General features: G+C 57.1%; 1 protein-coding gene across 1 annotated transcript in view; it reads left to right on the top strand.

Annotated features, from left to right (window-relative positions):
* The window catches only part of Umodl1 (uromodulin like 1), a 51,617-nt gene extending 29,334 nt beyond the window's left edge, over positions 1-22,283 (top strand). The window contains exons 11-21 of the mRNA XM_076868590.2: positions 769-1,302; positions 2,658-2,915; positions 4,750-4,862; positions 7,145-7,358; positions 9,460-9,597; positions 10,546-10,865; positions 14,584-14,729; positions 15,202-15,438; positions 15,650-15,809; positions 17,420-17,504; positions 22,102-22,283. Of these exons, the coding sequence (XP_076724705.2) occupies positions 769-1,302; positions 2,658-2,915; positions 4,750-4,862; positions 7,145-7,358; positions 9,460-9,597; positions 10,546-10,865; positions 14,584-14,729; positions 15,202-15,438; positions 15,650-15,809; positions 17,420-17,504; positions 22,102-22,283 (2,387 nt within the window). The remainder of the gene's footprint in view (positions 1-768; positions 1,303-2,657; positions 2,916-4,749; positions 4,863-7,144; positions 7,359-9,459; positions 9,598-10,545; positions 10,866-14,583; positions 14,730-15,201; positions 15,439-15,649; positions 15,810-17,419; positions 17,505-22,101) is intronic.
* Positions 22,284-23,751: the final 1,468 nt, after the last annotated feature.

The following is a 23,751-nucleotide window of genomic DNA, read 5'->3' as shown; positions in this document are numbered from 1 at the left end:
CACCTGCAGACTCTAGATGCTGTGGTGATTTGCCACGTCTGCCCTGGACGAGGGTGTGGGCAGTGGAGGGCCCAGCCACGCCTGACATCCATGCTGAGGCCTGTGTGGCAGGAAGGAGGAGTAGGAAAGACCCTGCATTTTTAGCAGGCTTGGGACACCAGGCTCTGGCTTGGTCACCTGAACACACATGGGCTGCCAAGTTCCCCCTGGGGTCTCCAGCCTCAGACAACTCACCACAGGCAGGAGCTCCAGGGGGGCAGGAATGGGGGTCGACGCCAGGTCTAGCCAGGGGGAGCTCTCCTGGGACATTCAGTGTCCATCCTGCCTTCTGAGGTGTCCACTGCTTGTCTCCCACTTCTCTTACTTATCTAATGTGGACATTAGAGTCGAGAGCAACTAGCACCAAGTCCCACTCTGAGTACAAACTGGGCAAACTGTCCCGTTCCCCTGGGGGTCAGAGCCCTGGGGGTCCATCTGAGGCCTGTGAGCACTAGGCCCTGCCTCTGGCCCGGGGTCTGCAGCCCCCAGGTGGGTTTCTGTCTGCTTTTGGGGGTCTCAGCTTCCTTTTTGCAGACAGAAAGCCCCATCTTGCTGACACGGCCCATTAAACGCCATAGAGTCAGCCTGTGTCCCTTTGGGGTCCCTGGGGAGGCAGGGCAGTCCTGTTGGATGGCTGTGTCTTCCCGCAGGGAGGACTCGGGTTGTGGGGGAAACTGGGGGGGCTTTGCTCAGATGTTCCTGGTGTCAGATGGCGGATGTGTCTTGCAGGTGATGTGGTGAGCCCCACAGGAGGTGAACTATCTGCAGCAACAGGGGTGACAGCCTCAGCCCTCGGCACAGGGACAACCACCCTGTCCCTCAGACCCAGGCATCCATGGGACATCCTGGCAGCAAGCCAGGCCCAGACCCCAGGACCCCCACCCAGGAGAGGGGGCAGTGGCACAGTCGGGAACAACAGGAATAGCACAGGGCAAGGCGTGGAGAAGGAGGCGCCCAGTATGGCCCTGGGCCTGGGGACCAGCCAAGGGAGCACCAGCGCGGTGGCCAGCACCTCTTCCTTCAGGGGTCCTGGGCCAACCCATGTCTCCCCTCATGGGGATATGGACAGCCCACTGGACCCTCCTGGACAGTTACGGGGGAGCCCCACCATGGATCCACTCTTCTGGCCTGTGCCTGCGGAGCACCCCACTCAAAAGACAGCTCTGAACGCCACAAGACTGCAGGACAAGGACCCTGGGCCTTCTCCCTGGCTAGACCTGGCGTCGACCCCCATTCCTGCCCCCCTGGAGCCCCCTGCCTGTGGTGAGTTGTCTGAGGCTGGAGACCCCAGGGGGAACTTGGCAGCCCATGTGTGTTCAGGTGACCAAGCCAGAGCCTGGTGTCCCAAGTCTGCTAAAAATGCAGGGCCCTCTCTCTCATCTTGCGCAGGAGGAGACCCAGGCCCAGAGCAGTGGGACCTCAATGGTAGTTTCTGGTCTAGTTAGGAAGAGAGACGCCCCCCATCTCCAGCCTTCCCCTCTCCTCTCCTCTGCCTGAGGGCCCCTGTGTGCAGCAGCTGGGGCAGAAGTCAGCTGGGGCAAGAGCCTCTGCGGCGTGTGTCGCCCTCCAGTTGCTGCAGCGACCCCGAGTGTTGGGTGCCAGCAGTACCACCATCCCCAGTGTTCTGCTCCCCGGCTGCTAGAGCCCTCAGTGTGTTACAGCACACACACTCTGCACCCCAGCTTTCCTTCACCCCACACTGTATGTGCCCCAGTCCTGTGGAGCCTCCTAGCAGTTCTGCACCCCCAGCTCTTCCTCACCTGGCCATGTTGTGTCCCAGCTCTCCCATACTCCCAGCTGCCTGTACCACCTACCAGCTGTGCTACACCACCCCACCCCCCAACAGAGCCACACTGTGAGTAGAGGGTTTAGTCATCACAAAGCCCAGGGGACAGCCCGGAAGAGAAGTTGCTCCCTGCAGAGAATAGGCCTGGGTGGTGACAGCCCCCCAGAGGCTACACTGGCATCTGCATTGTGGGAGTGCAGAGCTGGTTCAGCCCTGGACCCCAGCAACCTGGACTAACTGCTGAGTGTGAGCTCTGCCAGGTGTTTCCTTTGCTCCGCCACCTGAGCTCCTGGTGGAGCTCACTCTCAAGCTCACGTGGGCCAGGATTGTCCCATCAGGAGCCACAGGCTCCCTGTTGGAGCAGCTCTCAAGGTCAGCAATGCCTCCAGGGATGTCCACCTGGGGTCAGGTGTGGGCAGCCTTGCTGAGGAGCTGTCCAGCACCTACTGAAGAGGCCTCATTTGGGGCAGTTACAGACCAAGGGCTGTGGCTGAACCTGGCTCTAGAACAGAGCGAAGCCAGGACCTGTTTCCTATCATCCCGGGGGGCAGGGGTGCAGTTCTAGAGAGCCAGGCTAGGAGGCCCTGCGAGGACGCCCCAGGGGTGCTGGGGTGGTGCTGGGACGGCCAGCACTCCCCCTGCTGGCTCTCAGGGGACAAGCGTCAAGCATGGAGAAGAGGAGAAGCCCCTGGCATACAGCAGGTGCTCCACAGATATTCAGAGACGGACCGAACGAGGCTGGAGACGGGACTTGGTTCTCGGCGTCGGGAGGTCCTCCTCTCTAAGAATGCCTGGACTGATTCCGCTTTGGCCTTTATATTCCACTTCCCAGCCCCTGTCCCTATCGAGAGGGTCACGGTCTCCAATGTGACCAGCACCAGCTTCCACCTGGCATGGGTGGCGAACCTTACCTTGCACCCCACCTTCCGGCTCTCTCTGGCCTCCCCACGGAGCCCTGCCGCGGGCCTGGAGACCCGAGGCACAAGCATGACTGTGTCGGGGCTGGAGCCTGGCATCCTGCACCTGGTGGAGATTGTGGCCAAAGTGTGTGGGGAAGAAGGTGCCAGAGCACACCTGAAAGTGAGGACAGGTAAGGGCTTCAGATCACCTGTCGCCAGGTGTTTTCACCAGGGCACGTCATCGTCAGGGGAGTGGGCCCAGCCCTTGCCATTTGTTCTTAAAGGGAGGGTCAGAAAAGGGTGAAGCGATGGCAGGAGCCCAAGGCTGGCGAGAGCCCGGTGGACCAGTGGGCCGTTGGGTTTCCACGTCCCTCTCACTCCACTCAGTCAGCAGGACAGGAGGTGGTGCCTCAGGCAGTTGGCCTGACCGTGGCAGGGAGGTGGCTCTGCAGAACGTGCCCAGTGCTGCCCATCTGTGCCCTCTGGTACATAGCAGGGAAGTGCTCGTGGTGCTGGTCTGTCCCCTCCCTCAACTCTGTGCGCTTGGCTTTCGGAGAGGTGCCAGTCACCTACCAGTGGTCCCCAGAGCCCAGTGCCACAGGCGGAGGGATGGGGATAGAACTGAGTGGTGCCCAGCATGGACTCCAACATGCGGGAGCAGGTCCCTATCCATAAGCACACAGTCAGATGACCTTCTCTGTTCCTCATTAGCCTGTCACCTGGATATTTTCTGAGCATGTGACTCACCTGTGTGAAACTGCAGGTAGTCCTCACGTCTCAGGGAGCTTCCCAAGCATTGATGCGGGGTCTCCAGGGTGGAGGGTCCCATCTTTGGGGGTGCTAGAGATGACCTACTGTGGTGCAATTAGAACAGCTTAGCACTTTTTTGGGTCTAATTCAAAACGCTTATCAGCCTTGGACTGGAAAGTGAGAGAGCAGCGTGGTTTGCAATGGTGCTCATTGTGGGAGTTCATGGCCAGCAGAAGAGGGAGGTCAGTGTTGGTTGGATGGCCAGGCAGGGTGTCCTCTGAGTCTGAGAGCTGAAGCTGGGTCCGTAAGGTTCTCTCTTCCTCTGGAGGGACAAAATGTACATGGGCATGCGACCCCGTGCCTGAGGCTGGGTCTACATCCGTTTTTACCTGTGTCCCTGTCCTGCGTCTGATGGCTTTCAGATCAGCTTGCATATGCCACCTGTCACAGCTCTGGATTCATGGCCTTCAGATGCAGTGACAGCAATGGCCCCAGGACATGGGGCTTGGGGTTCATCCAGGAATGTGCAGCTGAACCGCTTTGTGGTGTGTAGAAAGACCGGGAAGCTCTCAGGGGACACCCTTTAAGCCCCCCAGAGGAGAAGTTTGTCCTTCTCTCTCTCTGCCCATTCACCTGGTGTGTAGCCAGGGCTTCACAAGTATTTGGTGATGGCCTGAACAAGGAGGGATGCTTCTGAGTGCTGAAAGTCAGGATGCCTCTGGACAGTGCTCCTGGGCACAGTCATGTCCGGTGTACTCCTAGAAGGCCCATAGAGGGCAGAGATTCAGATGGCACCACAGTGGGACTGCCACACACCCTGGAGCCAAGGGGCTGTGAGGGGAGGGGACACTGACTAATCCAGACCTCGGCTCCCTGCCATGGTGCAGGCTCTCATCAGAGGCCTAGCAGAGCCCTGTGTCCTGGTTTCCTGGGACACCAGTCTACAGAGCAGCCCTGGCCTAATTATTTGCTGGAGTCTCCCTTTGCTCTCAAAGCTGTCCTGGCTTGCAGGTGACAGCCCTGAGGGAGACAGCTGTGCAGGAAGAGTGGCAGGGCTGAGCTGGTCCTGCAGCCCCTGGAGGCTCTCCCCTTGTCCACGTACTCTGGAGCCCCGTGGGCTGTGTCTGTGTTGTCGGGCTGGTTCTTTCTTTGTGGAGCACAGCTTGGCCTTGGCTTGGTGTTCTGGCCAACATGGAAATATGGCCACGAGATGTAAATGACAGTCTGTGACCTGCAGCATTGCTGTTCCAAATATGTCTTTTCTCCATCCTGCAGCCGCCCAGAAACTCAGTGGCAAAGTCAGACTAGCAAACGTCAGGTTTTCAGAATCCTTGTGCAATTCAAGCAGCACGGAGCACCAGCGCTTCCTGGAGCTCTTCTTCCGAAGGGTGAGTGGGCGGCAGGCCCTTCTGTCCTTTTGGGAGGCCAAGGGCGCTCCAGCCTCATCCAACCAGGAATCAGACTTGCAGGGGACCTTTTATATGAAGGTGGCTGGGACTATAAGCTTTGGCATGGCCCTGGTGTCCACCAGACCAGCACACCATCTGGAGAAGGGAGACACACTGTGTCCCCTGCACACCCTGGCTTCACACGGTTTGCTATTCATTGTGGGACCCCGTGGAGCAGAAAGGCCCTCCCCTGCTTAAAAACAGCCACACAAACAAAAAACTTTAAAAACTGAGATCTATTTCACATACTTAAAATTCACATTTTAAAGTGCACACCTTAACTATCTGATTCCACATCATTTCAACATCCTTAAGAGAAACGCTCTACCACTGTGAGTCACTCCCCTCTGCCTCCCCCTGCCTCTGGACACCACTCCTGGGCTTTCGGTCTCTGGACTGCCTGTTCTGGACTGTCTTGGAATGGAAGCTCACAACCTGTGGCGTCTGTGTCTGCTCCTTTCCCTCAGCGCCACGTCTCCAAGGTTCATTCTTGGAACTCCTTTCTGTGGCTATATTGTCCCATTGCATGGAAGGACCACATCCTGTTTGTGCAGACACCACGTGGTAGACCTTGGCTGGCTTCCACGTCTTGCCTGTTATGACTAATGCTGCTATGGCGCTAGGTCACCTGCACTTACAAAAATTATTTCTCCTACTCTTTCTTGTGCTTCATCCCTGCCACCCCTAGAGTGTTCTTTTTTAAAGGCATATTGTTCCCACTTAGCAAGGGGAGAGATCTCCATAGTTTTGGTTAGGGTTACATAGGTTTGAAGGGATGGTGCAGGCGCTCACCCTCTCCACCCGTCTCCTCCCTCTAGTGGCAATTGGATGGGAGTAGAGAGGGGTTGGCAGTGCCACCCAGTGGTGGGTATGACAGGTGATTTGGTTCAACCCCTCAGCACCCCAGCTGGTAATGAGTGCCGCTGGCTCTGGGAGCTGGCCCTGTGGAGCTGTGGGGACCTGGGGTCCTGCCTCTGCTATTCTGGGATTCCAGCTCCTGTGGTGGCTCCATGGTGAGCGTCACCTCCTCTAGGTACAGGGGTAGTTATATACACTGACCCTTCCAGGTGGCCTGGTGGCCCAAGGAGGGACAGGCAGCCACATCTCCACCCTAGGTTTCTTGGTTAATCTTTTCCCCTTAAACTATTTCCTTCTTTGCCTGTGTTTGAGGATAATTGTTTTTTTTTTTTTTTTTAAAATCTGGAATCTCAGGATAGCAAATAATTGTATGACAAGATGTATGCAGAACATGGAGATCATGGGTTAAAGAGGCACCCGACTCATCATCCTCTCCTGGGAGGGCCTGAGATCCACTTGGCCTGGTCACAATGACTCAGGACTAGGCAGACCTCCCCACAGAAGCCAGGGGTCAGAAGAATCCAACTGTTACATCCGTACGATAGTGACAGCAGCTATTCAGGTCACCAGGCAGATGTGGGGACGGGCTTTCTGGGGGAGTTGGCCTCTGACAGGTGACAGTGAATTTGCATCTTGGGTGGCTTGGAGGTGGGGAAGTGAAGCCATGAGCTGGTGTCTTGGGCTCCTGCACCTCATGGTTCTCCGAGGACGGTCCCTGGGGTGCTTTTCCAGAGGCTGACACTCCATGAACTACTAAAGCATATTGGGAGGCTGTGTCTCTCTGGGCATTTTGACCATGGTGAGCTGGAATGGGATAACACAGAGTGTGACATGTAATTTCACCTAAAGGCAGCTTTTCAGAGGCGGAAACTGTGGGTCCTACTGGGAATGTTGGAGATGCGCCCGCTCAGGGAAGAATGATAGGAAATGATAAGCTGTGGGCTCACACGGAGGGAGAAGGAAGGGGAGGCATCCCACAGTGTCAGGAGCAGAGGGTTGGTGGCTCCTATGACCTCTCAGGCTCCTGCTCTCTGTGTCTCTGAGCTGAGTTGTAGGTTTCTGTGTCACCTTGAGCCCCCATGTTACAGGCAGGGTCCTCTCCTGTGTTCCTGCTCCGTGCTTGACCTGTCCGCCGGGTCTGGGGGAGTAGCAGGACCCTTCTCAGGATCACAGACTCTCCCAGGTGTTCGGGCTGGCTTGGGGACTTGCAGACAGGAAAGGAGCGCAGAACCAACCTGTGGCCTTGACAGTTTTGCTGTGAGCTGGCCGTGCAACCAGGCAGGACCCCAGGAGGAGCTGCCCTTAGGACCAGTGACCCATGTCCTCAGCAGGCCACTTTTCTCACATGGCTTTTGAATCTCAAGGTGAGGGACCCCTTGCCAGCCACCCTGCGTCAGCACATGGACTCCGGCGGGATCCGAGTGGACGTCACGAGCGTCACCAACGGCAGCGTGGTGGTGGAGTTTGATTTGCTGGTGGCCGTGGACCTGGATGTCAGGGAGGTGTCTGTGGCGTTCCTCTGTGCCCTACAGAACGCGTCTCTGCTGGAAGCGGGCGGGGACAGTGCCTCCATATGGGGTATGTGAAGGCTAGGCACTGTGGGGACCTCCCCCAGGTTCAGAACTGGGGCAGCAAGAGCCCGGCTGCTGCCTTTGGTTTGGGGGGATGTGCCCATGAGCCTCCTCTGTGGTCTTTCCGCCAAACCAGCTGGGAGTTGGGATGGATGGCCCCTCCTCGTCTCTCTCATTGCCTCCGTGACTGCTAAGGCTCAAGGGTTGGAAGCACCCTCAGGTGAACCTGCAGAGACCCAGGGTTGTGCCACCTTCAGCAGTCGCTCTGCCCTGCCCCTGCTGCCCATTTTGGTGGACCGAGGGAGATGCGTCTCCCAGAAGATCCTAGTGGGGGCAGGGGGCAAGAAGAGCAGAGCAAAGAGACAAGAGGTTCTTTCCTCCGATCTTGCTTGAGAAGAAACGATGAGCTGGGGGCGGGGGTTCATGCCTATAATCCTGTGGCTCTGGAGGCTGAGGTTCAAAGCCAGCCACAGCAATTTAGCGAGGTCCTAAAGCAGCTCAGCAATATCTTATCAAATATTGGACAAATAAAATATAAAAAAGGGCTGGGATGTGGCTCAGTGGTTAAGCTCCCCTGGGCTCAATCTCTGGTACCAAAAAAAAAAAAAAAAAAAGGAATATTAAGTGGCTATGAGTCACATGTATGAAAAATTGAAGACTTCTTAATTGAGGATTAATATTTTCTGACTTTTTGGAATGAGAAGAATTTACCAAAGAAAACTGGATTTCCAGAAGAGAGGCTGAAATCCTTGACTACATAAATACACAATTCTTTTCCCTAAGGTGCTGGGGGTTGAACCCAGGGCCTTGTGCTGAGCCAGGCTGTATCAGTGGGTCAGGCCCCAGCCCTGAAGACCCAAATCTTCTACATCAAACAAGATAAAGGCACCATTATAAAGTGAGCAAAAAATGTTCAGTAATCTGATGAGGAATGATATCCTAAGTTCAGAGAGATCACACAAGTAGACGATAAATAGCAAGAACCCTGTAGATAGGTGCACCAGGGACCCAAAGAGAAAATAGAGAAGAGAAGACGCAAGTGACTGACAAAGAGGGTCACCTTCAATGACACGTAAAGAATCTTCGTGATGTAATGTGTGAGTTCCAATGAAGGCGCCATGAGCAGGCGTGAGGGGTTGCTGGGGGTGGAATTTGCTCCCCCTTCTCAGAAATCAGTCAGCTGTAGACACCAAGTGCTGCACAGGGGTCCCTCCACCTTGGCTTCGGAGCATCACTTCTAGGACTCTCAGGGCTCAGTTGGGACCATCTTTTTGTTGGTTTTTTTTTTGGTGCTGGAGATTGAACCCAGGGCCTGTGCATGTGAGGCAAGCCCTCTACCAACTGGGCCAGGTCCCCAGCCCTCAGTTTTTTTTTTACAACACATTCATCTTCAGGGTCACTTTAAAAGCAAAGAGCTGGAACTCCAACAGTCCTGGGGTAGGAAGCGTACTAAATCATGTCCCTGGCATATGCCGCTGTCCATGATGGAAACGAGGCTTGGTGGGGTGGAAGGTGCTGGAAGGACAGGGGAAGGAAAGAGACAGAATATGCTTGGTGTCGGTGGAGGCTGCGACCCAGGGCCTCTCCCAGGCTAGGCAAGTGCTCTACCACTGGGCTGCATGGGGCCTGGAGTCTGTCTTAAGAGACCAGGTGGAAATAAGCCAGCTCGCAGAATTGGGGGCGCTGGGTTCTGCGCTCTGCCTTCCTGTTTCCCCCCAACTTCTGCAGCAGGCCTGCTGCTGAGTAGCTAAGTGGCCAAGTGTGAGGAGGAAGGGCAGGAAGCACAGGCCTGGGGCGCAGGGAGATCGGGGGCCTGGCTGCTGGCTCTCTCCAGAGGTTGGGGAACGATCCTGCCTTGCTGGCACCCTCCCCCTTGCACGACAGCCTCTGCAGACGCCCCGACAGCAGCTCCCCGCCACCCCAGCAGCCCGTGCCCTCCAGAGCTGGCCACATGCATGTGGTGTGCTCTCCTGGGGTCGTTTCAGTTTTGCCTCTGAGGACCTGCTCTCCCCTCGGGGCCGTGGTGAGCCATCAGCCTGGCGATGCCTCTCCTACCGCCACCCGTGGGCCCCACGATGTTTCCTGTTCTGTTCCCTAAACTCTTGCAGATTATGACGAGTGTGAGAGGCAGGAGGACGATTGTGTGCCGGGGACATCCTGCCGGAACACCCTTGGGTCTTTCACCTGCAGCTGCCAGGGAGGCACCCCAGACTTCCACGTGGAATATTCTGGAAGACCCTGCGAAGGTGACAGTGTCATGATCCCCTTTCCAGAACACTGTCCCACAATCTGTTCTTTCAAGGACTCTCATGAGTGGGCTTGTTGTCCTGGGGCGAATTTCCTGTGTGCACGTGGGGTGTGAGTGCAACATGCTCTGCTTAGGGTAGAAGCAGGAGGCACAGAGACCGAGTTGTCTCCGACCAGAGCCTGCTCAGGGAGGGCTTGCGGAAGAGGAGTCTTGGGGCTGGTCTTAAGGAGCAGCTAAGGAGGCACATGACAAGGAGGGCAGCGTGGCAGGGTGTGTTGGGGGGTCACTGAGCAAGAGAGGCTGTTGAAGGTGGGCAAGGTCCAAGCACATAGTCGGGTGGCTGCAGGACGAGGTGCTGGGGTGTGTGTGGGGGCTGCTGGAGAAGCCGCAGCAGTTTGCTCCACACCCTGGGGGCGAAGCTGCAGAGCACCAGGTGAGCCCCACCGAAGTGAAGGAAGGTCACCCCCAGGCCAGCAGGGGCCAGCAGGGCTGGGAAGGAGGGTGTGAGGCCGCTGACTGGAGCCTGGGGCCTGGGGTGCCTCCCTGGCACCTGAGAACGGATGCACGCCTTGGAGGCCTGACGTGATTCCTGGTTCTCGTGGGTGTTCCAGTGGAGTGTTTGGGGCAAGAGGGAATCCAGGGTGAGGGGCATGAGGTCCTGAAGGGAGGCTTCATGGCCCATTAGTGGCCAGCCTCCAGCCTCCGGGACAGGTGACTCCCTGCCACAGGCTTGGCACATCCCTGCATTATCCCCTGAGGTCCCTAGCCACAGGCACCCCTTGTGCAAAGTGCAAAGCTGGCTGGCACAGCATGCCGTGTGCCACTGTGGCTCAGCCGGCTGTTCCCTGTGAGGCTGCTGCAGGATGTAGTGACTCCCCAGCTGTCTGCCCACCCAGGTCAGCCCCCCGGAAGCCCGCCCTTACCCTTGGTCTCCCTGTGTCTGCAGGAAGCTCTCCTGGCAACTTGACCCAGGCCCCCAGCCCAGAGCAGCCCCCCACACCAGCAGGGACCAGGGCTGCGCTCAGGCCAGGTGACAGGCCCACCCCCCAGGACCTGCGCCCGCGGCTGAACCTGACGGGTGCAGTCAGGGTGCTCTGCGAGATTGAGAAGGTGGCCATCGCCATCCAGAGACGCTTCCTACAGCAGGAGGCCATCCCCGAGTCCTCCCTGTACCTGGGACAGCCCTCCTGCAACGTGAGCAGCAGCAACAGCACCCACGTGCTCCTGGTGGCCGGCTGGGGAGAGTGCGGGACCCTGGTGCAAAGTGTAAGTTCTGACATGGAATGCACACTTGGGTGCAGGGTCTGTGAGTCAGCGGGTCCTCAATATGGGGAGGGTTGGCGTCTGGTCTGGGGGGCCAGGCAAGACCCTGGCTGCTGAGCTGTTTGACTTTAAGCAAGGGAACCCAGCAATGGAGGTCAGGATCAGCCCAGCCTGCACCAAAGAAATAGGAAGGAGATGTGAGCTCCATCCTGCAGGGTTCTGGTGCAAAGGGCCTGGGGTCCATCTGAGTCAGGGTTCAGAGAGTTGTCCCACTGCAGGCAGAAGGGAGAGGCAGGAGTAGGAGGCAGGACAGCCAGGTGTCGTGTGGGAATGTGAGTGTGGACAAGTGCCTGTGGGTCTGAATACACCTATGTGTATATGTGAGCATACAAGAGTGTACATATGCACACAGTGAATGTGCCTATGCACATGCACAGATACACATGTGCACACATGTGCATGTGTGAAAATATGCCTGTGTATATGTGTGAGCATGCAAGTGCATGTGAGTGCACATACAGTGAACACACCTATGCATGAATACACACATGTGCCAAGCATGTGCATGTGTAAGAATATACCTGTGCATGTGGGTTTGTGTACATGAGTGCACACGTGTGTGCATACATGTGACTATGCCTACACATATGAATGAACATCCCTGTGTGCAGGTATGAGCACATGTGTGGGTGAGCCTGTGTGTAATGGGAACATTTACGAGTGTACATGTGCATATGAATGTGCCTATGGACATGTATGAATGAGTGTATGTGTATTAGTCAGATTTCCGTCACTGTGACAAAATACACGAGATAAATCAACTTAAAAGAGGAAAGGATTACTTTGGCTCATGGTTTTGGAGGTTTCAGTTTGTGGCTGGCCGTTGTTCTTGGGCGTGTGACGAGGCAGAACACTATGGTGGGGGCGCATGGTGGAGCAAGCTGCCTCGTGGCAGCTGGGAAGCAAAGGAAGAGAGAGGAAGGGGCTGGGTGCTAACACCTCCTTGGAGGGCACACCCCACGTCCTGCCTGGGGGCCCACCTCCTCAAGGTTCCACCCCTTCAGGTGGCACCGTGGGCTGGCACCAGGCCTTCAACACATGGATGTTCCAATCCAAAATGTAGCAAATTGTGCAGGCACTGACTGTGTGTGTGAGAGTGTGTGCACATGTGTGGATGTGTTTGATACATCTGTGGGTGTGCACAGGTGTGCCTGTGTGTGAGTGGCTGAATGTGTGTGTGTGTCTGAACACATCCACGTGTGAGCATGTATCTGTGTGCATGTATGTAAATTTGCATAGCTGTGTATGTGTGTGTGCAAATGGGCATGTTTGTGAATGTAGGAGTTTGTTTTGTGTGTGGGTGTGTGCATGTACATGCATGTAAACATCACAAGTGTGCATGTCTGTAGTGCATGGCTGCATGTGTCAAGGGTGTGTGTAAATGTGTGCATGAATCTGAGCATGAATGGGAAGATAGGTGTAGGTGGGCCCATGTACAATTATGTGTGTGTGAGTTGAACATGTCAGAGTGTGTTGCTGACATGTGAGTGTGTGTGTGGTTTGTGTGTGGATGTATCTGTACACATGTATGAGTGTGAGCGTGGGCAAGCAAGCTGAGCTTGTCAGTGAGTGTGTGTATATGGGTGAGTGTGCATGTCCATTGTGGGGGTGGGGCTGTGGGCATTTGTCAGAGTGACTCCGTCAGAGGAACATGGCTCCAGGTCTTCCGGGGACCTCAAGGCTGTGCACTGGGACGTGGTCTGGGAAAGTGTCCTCCTGGGCTGCAGACCTTCGCATCCCCGTGCACATTGCCCCTTGGGTGACTCTGGGCCAGGAGGTCCTGGGGTCCACATGGGCACCTCTGGGCCCACGTCCTGCTTCCTGGAAGGCGGTCTCCATGTCCACGTGTCCCCCACTCTCTCCCTCTTCTCTCCGTTTCAACACGAAGCCTGTTTGGGGAAGGGCTGGGTCCTCCTGAGTCCAACCGAGGGCCAAGCCCAGGCGTGGGGTTGGCCCCTGGAGGAATGTGCCATCTGTGGCAGGATCTTGGCCACTCAGAGAAGATGCAGGGGTGCAGGGACCCTCTCAGGTGGGCCGGGGTACAGGGCCATTCCTCAGCCCTGTGGAGGGCCACCGTCTTCACTGGGTGCCTGTGTTGGCTTTGGGTGGGAAAGGGCCTCTGGCAGGGAGGGCACTGGACAAGGGGAGCCCTTTGGGAAGGGTCTCCTCTTAGAAAGGGAAGGCCCAGGTAGTCCCATGGGGTGAGGGGAGGTGGCCGCGGTGGCATTAAGGAGACAGAAAACTCTCAGGGGAGTCAGCTGTGGTTCAGACCAGCGGCTGCTGGGCCTGGCTGGCAGCATGCCTGGCAGGGTGGACTGCCCTGCAGGCCTGGGACTGCTGTGTGAGGGGTGGGACGGAGGGGACGGTGGCAGGGGTGCGGCAGCTGACCGAGGAGCTGAGGGCTGTAAGGACGTCCTTGCCAGGGAAGCCAGACGAGAGATGGCAGTTTCCGACATCAGGGCAGGAGCCCAGGGGCCTGGGCTTTGTCCTTGGAGGCCTGGAAAGCAATTCAAGGTGGGGAGGGCCACACGTCCTGATCCTCCCAACACCTGAGCAGACTGGGTGTCGCAGGTGCAAATGACACTTAGTCCCCCGACTCTGGGCCCAGGAGTGTTTCCAATTTAGGGCTGAGGCTGGTGGCTCAGCAGGTCTGTGGGTCCAGTGAGGTGGGCCCTGGAGGCCAGGTGGGGACAAAGACAGGAGAGGTAGACTCAGGGGACAACATGGTGGTGGGTGTGGAGTGGGCTGGAGGGGCAGGAAGGTGTGGTCAGCCGGGAGAGTGGAGGCCATTGCGGAGTGTGCATGTATGCAGGCTCGGTGTCTGTCCAGCACGACTGTTTTCTCAAAGCCCCTGGTAAGGAGCCACCTGCAGGATCCCAGTGGCTGCAGAGAACACCCCCCACGCCCCCTCCAGCCCTCAACTCACACACTCAAGAAGACTCATCTAGGGGGTCTCGGAGGGAGGCGAGCAGCAGCCTCAGCCTCAGGGCTGCTGTGGGGAGTGGGCCGCTGAGGGGAGCCCGGCAGCTCTCCGCAGCCCCGTCCTGAGCCAGGACTCTGCCTTCCTGTGAGCGGGCGGCCCTGGCAGATGGCGGCGGGTTCTCAGGCCTAAGCTAGCACTGGCCACAGAGCAGGCATTAAGTGCCACCAGCAGAGGCCTGTGTCCACCATGGTGCGTGGGTGTGCTTTATATGCCAGCTGGTGCCCCCCAAGTCAGTGTCTCCTACGGGGACAGTGGAGGGGCCTGGAGATGGAGGCCTGAGTTCTCAGTCGGCTGAGCACCTGGTGTGACAGCTGCATTCAGCAGGTTCAGGGCTGAGGAAGGGAAATCCATCATCCCTGCCTGCTCCAAGCTCAGGACCTCTCAAGAGGTTTTGAGGGTCTCCAGGAGCCAAGCTTTCCCTGGGGACTTCTCTGCACCAATGCAAAGGACTGTGTACCGTTGGCGGGTTGTGCCTGCTTCTGGGGGGACGCGGCTGGAGGCAGAAGCCAAGGCTTCCTGCTCTCTTTGGCAATCTACTTCAGGAAACGGTCATCAGGGGTTTTACTCTTTTGGGGGTAAGCTTTAAAAAGAACCCCCAGCACCTAGAGCCGAGGCCTACAGCTCAGTCAGGAGCCTTCTGGACCCTGGGAGCTCACTTACGTCCCTGTTTGTACCCAGAATGTGACAAACACTGTAGTGAGGACCATGCTGAGGAATGACCTGTCCCCCGAGGGAATCATCCACCACCTGAAGATCCTCAGCCCCATCCACTGTGCCTTCCGGAATGACCTCCTGACTTCCCTGGGCTACGCCCCACAGTGGGGGTGAGTGTCAGGCCGCCCTGGCCACTCCGCGGCGCCAGCTGCTCCCTAGCACCTTGATCTTAGGGGTCTTTATGGTTTCAACCATTTGAGACCCTTCTTTGCGGTTGACTATATAAATAAACAGTGGCTGGGGCCTGATTAATACTGTCAGCTTCCCCAATCCTGACTCAGTCCAATTTAGGATTGACCAGAGGAGCTAAGTATGCACCCCTCGTCAAGCAGCAAGGAGGCCCAGCCTCCCCGAGGCACCCCGGGGCTCCATTCCTGTGAGGCTCTCTGCCCGCTGCACCTGCCCAGGAGTCTCTGCCAACACAGGTGGGGGGCTGACCCAGGTGGCTGATCTGTGCCCACAGCCCCCATCTGCTCTACTGAGGGGTTCTTATCGATTTCTGCACTTCTTTGGAGTTGCTTTTGGAGGCAGCATGGGTCAGGGTGTGGCAGAAGACCCTCTGAGTGCCGCTCCCTCCTGCAGCGTTCACGCCATCCTGGAGGACCTCCATGGCGCTGGGAATTTTGTCACCGAAATGCAGCTGTTCATCGGAGATTCTCCCATCCCTCCAAACCGCAGTGTGTCCACCAGCGAAGACATCACCATCGAGGTGGGGCTCTGCAGACAGAACAGCAAGCTCAAGGTGGTCCTCACGGAGTGCTGGGCCACCCCCTCCAGCAACGCCCGGGACCCCATCACTTTCAGCTTCATCAACAACAGGTAGGGCTCAGGGGGTGCTGCACCCGCTGCCCGCCTGGCCTGTCGCCTGCTGGACTCCTGGAATTCCCAGGCCAACGCTGATGTCAACCTGGTTCAGAGGACCTGGTGACTCCCACGGGGCCTGGGGGACGCAGACAGACACAGTCACGAGGGAGCCCCCTGAGGGGCCAGCAGGGCCTGCGTGTGCTGAGACGCCCCGTTTCCCCCTCAGCTGCCCCGTCCCCAACACCTACACCAGTGTGATCGAGAACGGCAACTCCAGCAAGGCCCAGTTTAAGCTGAGAATCTTCTCCTTCATCAATAACTCCGTGGTCTACCTGCACTGCAGGCTGCGTGTCTGCGTGGAGTCCCCCAGAGCCACGTGCAAGATAGTAAGTGTCTGTGCTCCTTGACTTACGGTTGGCACAAGTTCGAATTGTTGTGAGGAAGCAGCTCTGTTAATAAGAGCTGGGGCTCAGGGGCATGGGACTGGGGACCTTGGGCTCTGCAGGTTGGTGTTGGAAGGAGGCAGTGCAGCGGAGGCCCAGGGAGAGCTGGGCACCTCGGGTATGTGGCTGGCTGGACAACCCTTGAGGCTGTGCTGTTCACCAGCTGTCCCAGCAGCCCAAGCCCCTCCCCCAGGTGGCCAGCTGAACACTTAGGCGCAGAAGTGCTCCTTAGCCTGGTGTGGACTCTCCACATTGACGAACATTACCAAATATCAGACGCAGTGGTAGATTTTCCCTTCCCTGTGCCCAACATTCTCGCAGGGAGTGTGAATAGCTTTACGTCTCCCTTCCTCACACCATTGAATTCGCAAGGTGCTCTGCAGTCCTGAGTTTCAGAGCTGTTCTCTAGACCAGTCACAGGCAAAGTGACCCCCGTGTGTGGTTACGTGCTGTCCGAGGAGGGCCGGCTCTGTGGGCCTTTTGTTCAGACGACGTGCGGGGGCGTCTCTCCTCTGGAGGATGTGCTTGCTCCTGGGCTCCACCCATGCCTGTTGGCAGATCGTGGATAAGAGAAGAAGCACCATGTCGCCAACTGAGTTAATGCCACCTTTTCTCAAACAGTAGACTGTCCTACGGGGAGCAGACGATTCCCTGTGACAGGTGCTGGGGGTACACTCAGGTGCCCACCTGGACCATTCGGTCCCCAAAGTCATGAGAAGGTCACCAGCCACAAGTTTCTCTCAGCAGGAAGCCCAGTCCTGTGCTCTGTGTGGTCTGACCTTGACATAGGTCTCCCCTAGCTCCTCAGAAGGGCATCCATTCATTTCCAGGGGTGCTGTAACAAGGTTCCACAAACAGGACAGAGGACGAAGCAGAAGCCCCCTGTCTCAGCTGAGGTCAGAAGTCCAACTTCGAGGTGTCGGCAGGCCTGCTCCCTCTTGGGGCCGAGAGGGAGCCTCTGCCCAGGCCCTCCCAGCCCCAGCCTTTCCTTGGCCTGGAGACGTGGTTCTACCTTGTGCGTGTCTGTCTGTGTCCAGGTGTCCCCTTTTCATAAGGACACCAGCCATACAGGATTAGAGCCCGGTGAGCCACTTGAACCTGAGAAGGTCTCAGTGACATGCGCTGGGCTTAGGAGTCAGCGTTTTTGGGGGACACAGAGCCACCCATGGCAGGCAGAGTGAGCTGACTGCCCAAGGCCCCAGCACAGGCAGCGGCACTAAGAGGAGCAGTGACAAACAGCAGCAGCCTTTGGAGGAGGCATGGGGGCTCAGCCTCCCCTGAGGCGTGGTCACTTTGGTGGGAAGGTCCAAGGGCCAGGGTCCTCCACCTCCCTGGTTGGTGTGCTCTGCTCCTCCTGACCCAGGCACGTCCCACCTGGGAAGAGCCACTTTCTGGTCTCCCGCTGCTCCCATGCCCCGTCTAGACTTGCCCACCAGTGACCTGATGACCCAGAGGACAGAACTCTCCCAGGTGACCGCCCTCCCTGAGAGGGAGTTAATCCCCACGGTGTTGCACCACTAATTTTGACCTTTTCTCCTTTAAACAAACAACAGAGCTGCAGTGACTTCCGGTCACCGAGAAGCAGTAGAGGCTCTGCAGAGCAGCAGATGTCCTGGGGGCCCCTCGTTCGGGCACAAGGTGAGTCCACAGGAAAAGACCCCATTAACCAGCAGGGAGCTCAGGGAGCAACCGCTTCCAAACGCGGAGCTTTGAGTCTCCTAACAGACCCGTGGTCACAGAAACAGCGGTGGCTGAGCTCATCCTTGGGTCCCTGTGAGCCAGCGGGATGGCTCTCCACGTGTCACCAGCCTCTGGGGAGTCAGAGCTGGAGACAGACACCGCTGAACAGGGCTGTTTTCAGCTGGCCGTGGGGAGCAGGGAGGTTTTCTGGCCTGGGTAGATATGGTGGGTGAAGGGGAAGGGGCTCAAGGGGGAGGCTGTAAACAGGTGGTGTCCAGTTCTTTATGTGTGTGAAAAAGCTGTTTTATTCAGAAGATGCAAAAAAAGAAGCCCAGTGTTTCCGTTCTCCCTCGGTATAAACCTTCCTCAGCCAATTACATTTCACGTAGTCTCAGAATCTGTTTTTCAGGAAAATGAGTTCTTTTTAAATGTGATCTATCAGATTTTTTTTTTTTTTTTTTTTTTTTTGTTTACTAAGGTTTGAACTCAGGGGCATCTGATCTCTGAGCCACATTCCAGCCCTGTTTTGTATTTAGAGACAGGGTCTCACTGAGTTGCTTAGCACCTGGCTTTTGCTGAGGATGGCTTTGAACTCGAAAACCTCCTGCCTCAGCCGCTGGGATTACAGGCGGGCGCTACTGCACCAGCTTGATCAGATTGTTTTGAAAAAGTAATGGTTTTGTTGTTTGAGGACATTTGACAGAAACCGTCAGATGTCCCCAACTTTCTTCTCTTCCCTTCCATAGTGAGAGAGCTCAGGTGGTAGCTGACTCACAGCTCCCGGGAGGGAATCTGGTTCCCAGCCTCCCTGGCATCTAGGTGTGTCCATAGGAGTGAGTTCTGGCCAGTGACAGGCCCAGGGACAGTGGTGGCAACTTCAGGGACACCCTCCTTAAAAACTAGTATGAAACTAGTAACTAGTGTGAAAAATTTTGGACTTGGAATTAGTAGAACTGAGTATGATTGTTAGGCTATGATGTATGAGTTGGGAAGTCTTATGGAAATTACTAAATCTCCTGAATCCCATCTGTCCATCAACCTATCATCTATCTACCCACCCATCCATCCATCCATCCATCTATTCATCCATCCATCCACTCATCCATCCATCCACTCATCCATCCACTCATCCATCCACTCATCCACCCACTCATCCGTCCACTCATCCGTCCATCCATCCACTCATCTGTCCATCCATCCACTCATCCATCCATCCACACATTTACTATTTCATCCATCTACTATGTGCAGGCCCTCTGCTTTTCCTTTGTAAGATGGACGTTGTAGTGAACTGTCCTGCCTTCATCAGGTTGTTGTGGGTGTCCCATGGGGCTGTAGGAGAAGCAAAACCTTTGTGTGAGGCTGATTTGTGGACTTCCTGACTTTGGCCCTTGGTGATGGGCATGCTGGGTATTCCCTTGAGCCCCATTTTCCTCACCTGTGCACTGGGAATAATAACAACTCCCACTTCACAATGAGCCTGGCCGTCTAAGTTGCTGGACAGCGGTAGCTGTCGCCATTCATAACTGGGAAGCAGGGCACTGGCACATCCAGCACAGAGAGAGTGTAACAGGTCAGCTCAAAAACGAGGTCTCGGACGGTCCATTTTGCTCATCGTTCTTGCTCTTTGCAGTCTTAGCTTCCCTTTGGTTAATAATGCCACAGGACATACAGAAAATCATTTAAGCAGAATCCCGCAGCAGTGGGGACTTGGCCACCCAGCCACAGTGCATGTAGTGGCAGCACCATGGGGGCCTGCAGGGGTGAAGAGAGCCCAGAGGCCAGATGGCTTCCGGAACCTTCCTCCATCTCTGCCTTCACCATCACCTCCACTGTTGGGAAGAGGCGAGACCGGCCTCCTGATGGGGGCTGTGTGAGCTTGCACCGCTGCTGCCTGGATGGGCTGCCCTCTGCTCCACCTCTTGGGCCACCGCTGTCTGCTCCCAAGGAGCTGGGCTGGCTCCTAGCAGGTCCACTCCACTCTGGATCTTCTTGTGTCCTGGGTTGCTGGAACAATCTCCACTCCTGGGTATGGGGGCCTTAAAACAACAGAAATCCTCTCTCAGTTCCAGGCCAGAGGTCTGGAGCCACAGCACCAGCAGGGCTGTCCCGAGACCGGCAGAGGCGCAGCCTGTTCCTTGGCTGGCCTCTGTCTTCCCGTGTCCTTCTCCCTGTGTCTCTGTCTCCACGTGGCCATCCTCTCAGCAAAACACTCACAGGATTGGGCTGGGCCGCCAATCCCAGTGTCCTCGCCTTCCCTAGTCACATCTTACCTGCAGACCAGCTCACCCTGCGGCACTGGGACTTGGAGGTGTCTTGTGGTGGCACAATTCAGCACATGGCACAGGGTAGTGACCGTGTAAGGAAGAATCCATTCTGTCCTTCCCTAGGTGTGTGCTACCCACAAATAATCCCTCACCATCAGAATTTTTGGAAATCTTGATGGCCATTGCTTTAGTAGATGGCCGACCTGTTTCACACTCGCTAGAGGTGGTGGACAGAGTAGGAGGCTGATGGTCACAGCATGCACACACAGCCCAGTGGGAGGGTCTGGAACAATCACTGAGGCTGCTCAGAAGTGAGGAGGCTGGGCCTCCCCAGACTGAGGAGGACTCTGAGCTGGGAGAGGCCTGTCCCTCCTGGGCCTGCTCGGGAAGGTGATAGGAGGGTCTTTGACACTTTCCCTCTCTGTCCCCTTTACAAAAGCCCTAGTAGTTCAGTGTCTTTGCAGTTACTTGAGTTCCTCATGCACCCTGCACCGACACACGCCCTGCCTGCATGACCCGCGTGCCGCTGAAGAGGTGAGGACAGGACACACTGCCGAAGCATGGGCCAGATTGGGACAGACATTCCTAAGGGCTTGCTCTCCCCTTCTAACGACTTGCATGGACCCAGAGCCCTTCTTCCCGGGCTGTGTAACCAGGGGCAGTCTGGCCTGAGGACCCCACTCTGAGCAGCCTGACCTAGTGGGTCAGTCAGGAATATTTGGGTGCAGGCAACAGAAACCCAGCTGGGGAGTGGAGTGGAACAGGGGCTACTGTTGGGTGGACACTCTAGGCTGGCTCTGGCCCCACAGCTTCGCAGGAGCCCGCCTCCTTCTGTCCTGGTCTCCAGCATCCTTGGTGCATGTGGCCCCTTTGTACCAGCAAGAGGAGCCCTCACTCCTGGCCCAAGAGGAAGGAGGCGCCCACTCTAGTGCCCCTGGCATCTGAATGTAGGGTCAGCTCTGCAGTTGTCCAGGGAAACGGCTGGCCAGGGCCTGGGAATCTGGAGTTCCTTGGGAGCTCAGGGCCGAGGCAGGGGGCAGGGGGTTCCAGAGTGTTCCTGTTCCTGGGGGATATGGCTGTCCATTTGCAGCTGGCTCGCTGTCCGGGGACCCCAGAGGGAGCCCTAGCAGCTCAGTGGGACAACTCTGCCGACAGCAACCCACCCCACTGTGCAGTGGGAGCCCCAGAGCAGCAACCACTTCGGGCAATTGCCCCGAGATCACCCCTGGCCTCCCAGGAGGGCTCATCCCCAGCCACGCCGTCCAGCTGTGCTGCGGGGGCACCCCGGCAGGGTTAGGGGAATGTGGCCGCAGCTGTGACCCTGCTCTGGGCACCTCTGCTCATGGCGTGCCCACGGGCTGGGCCACCTCGTGGCAGGTGGTCAGGTCTGTCCCTGGGGTGCTAGAGTGGCTGAGGGCTGGCAGAAGCTGGCATCTTTCTCAGGCAGCGTGGCAAAGTCCACAGAGCACCGATCAGAGGTACTGACGTCACAGTGCGGTGGCATGTGGTGCCTCTACCACGCGGTACAGCCACCTCCTCTCGGGTTTCAACCCAGCTCCACCCCTGAAGCCAACTCCTTGCCCCCCAGCTGTCTCTCCATTCTCTTGCTCAGGGCCCTGGCTTTCTGCCTGTGGTCGGGCCTGTTCCAGAGAGTTCCTGTGGACGGGCGGTGTGACGTGTGGCCCTGGCCTGTCACTCGTCCACTTCATCTCTGCTGCAGCGAGTCAGCTTCCCCTCTCCATGCTGTGTTCCCTTGTGGGGCTGGACCACCCTGGCCCACCCGTTCATGTGTTGAGAGACACAAGGGCTCTTTCTGCTTTGTGGCTGCTGTGACTAGTGCCCCTGCAAACTTGGGCGTCTGAGCCCCCTGAGTGTGGGTTCTCCCCTCCTGGAGGAGGCAGGTGTGCGTGGGCGGCCACCAGATAGGAGCAGGCTGCACCTCTCTCTGGCCTGGTGGATCCAGGCAGGCCCAGCCCAGGCCGGCCAGCTCTGCCCTCCCAGCCAGGGCATGTCCAGGAGGCTGGGCGGCTGAGCTGTGCTCACTGCACTCACAGGCTTTGCACCCGCCTGGTCGTGTGTGGCAGCTCATGGGCTCCTGCAGGCCTCACCTCTGCCAGCTTCGGCTCCATCAAACCCAGGTCATGCTTTGAGAAGCGGCGGACACGGGCAGCACTTGCCGTTCGGGCCGCGCTGGACACACCTTCACCTCCCAGCAGTGCTCAGTGCTGGGCCACAGGAGCCTCCTCCAGGCCTGGCGGTCTCTTACCCGTGCCTGTCTCACCCCACAGGTGCCTCTCTGGGTGCAAAGCCAGGCCTGGGGACCGGCCACATCGTTCTCATCGTGGTGGCCGGCTTTGCCATGGTGGCGGGGGCCGCGGCCTTTCTGATCATGCGCTACCAGAAATTGACTGGAAAATACAGCTTCAAAACCCAGGCGGACAACTTCAGCTACCAGGTGTTTTCTGAATAGGAGGCCCGCCGACCTGGAGGTGGGTGTGGAGTAAGGCACCCACGGCCGTGTCCTGCCCCCATCACCCGGGGTGACGACCACGTAGGCCTGGCAGTGGGCAGGTCTGGGCAGGTCCCGTTTGGGGCTCCCTGAGGAGACACACCCTCTCCTCCTGGAAAAGCAACCTTCAGTGGCCAGGGAGAGGACATGGACTAGGACATCAATGATGGGCTGGACTGATGGGGCATCACTGCCCCCAGGAGTCCAGAGGCAGCAGGATGCTGGGTGGTGAGAGCAGCCCCAGGCGCCAGCCCCAAATCCCAGTGCTGCCACTCCCCTGCTGGGCCGCCTGGGGCAAGCTCCCAAGCCTCTCTGTGCCTCATTTTCCTCCTCTGTAAAGGAGTGGGACGAGTCCACTCACACGCGGAGCATGAGAATTGAAAGGGAAACAGCCCAGGGCCTCCCCCAGGGTGGGTCGGGCGCACCCCAGGCCCACCAGGAACTGTTCTCAGTGATGTCCCTGAAAACTTGCTCTCACAGGGACCAGGCTTTGTGCAGGGATGGGTCACTGTGTGACCCCTACTGTGGGACACCGGTGACTTAAACATTCAGAGCTTTGAGGAGAGGATGCCTTTCTGGTCTGTCACATGGACCTCCTGGGCAGGATCTGAACACAGCTCTACAGAGCACAGCATCAGCAGGCAGCCTGCGCACCCCTGCCTCGTGCTGGGGCCGCCTGAGGGCACCTACAATGCCGAATGCAGCAGCAAGCTGGGCAGAGGGTGTTCACTGCGTTCTTTAGGAAGAAAGAACTCAACAGCTTGGACATTTTCAAAAGAATATTTCCACCTGCGGTGGTGTGGAGCCTGCCGACTCCGGGGCCACTCTGTGAACTCCTTCCCGGCATGCAAGCTGACCAGTGTCCTCCTTCCCCACGCAGGTCACCGTGAGTCAAGCATTAGCAGGCGTGTACTCCGTGGGGTGCTCTGTGCCAGCATTAGGAAGAGCCCCGACATGATGACAGCCGGCCCTTCCGCCCTCAGGAGGCTGTCCTGCTGGAGATGTGGGCAGAGCGCTGGGAGAGCCCTGGCCCTCAAGCCCAGCCCAGACACCACCCCTCCATCACCCAAGCCACCTGCACATCCCTAGCCCTCCTGGCCCCCACCATCCAAGTTGCTCCAAGTGACCCTGGCTCACTGAAGCCATCGGCCAGCATGCTGTCAATCACACGGCTCTTCACATTTCAGAGACACTTGACAGTCCTGGCGAAGCTCTTTTACAAATAGCTCCATCTTTTAAATGCATTGCTCATGCTATTTTTAATAGCTGTATACACACTCTAACAATTTCTTCCGCCTTCGTAGCAGGTCATTTTTATTTACAAAACAGTAACGCAGAAGGTACTCTATTAATATGAAAATCGTCCTAGTGAGTAAAAACGATGTTACATACACACACGTACGCACACCATTCTTCTATGTTTGCAACG

The sequence above is a fragment of the Callospermophilus lateralis genome, chromosome 10, assembly GCF_048772815.1.
Source record: "Callospermophilus lateralis isolate mCalLat2 chromosome 10, mCalLat2.hap1, whole genome shotgun sequence".
Taxonomy (NCBI): Eukaryota; Metazoa; Chordata; class Mammalia; order Rodentia; family Sciuridae; genus Callospermophilus; species Callospermophilus lateralis.
This window is presented reverse-complemented; position numbering and strand designations above follow the sequence as displayed.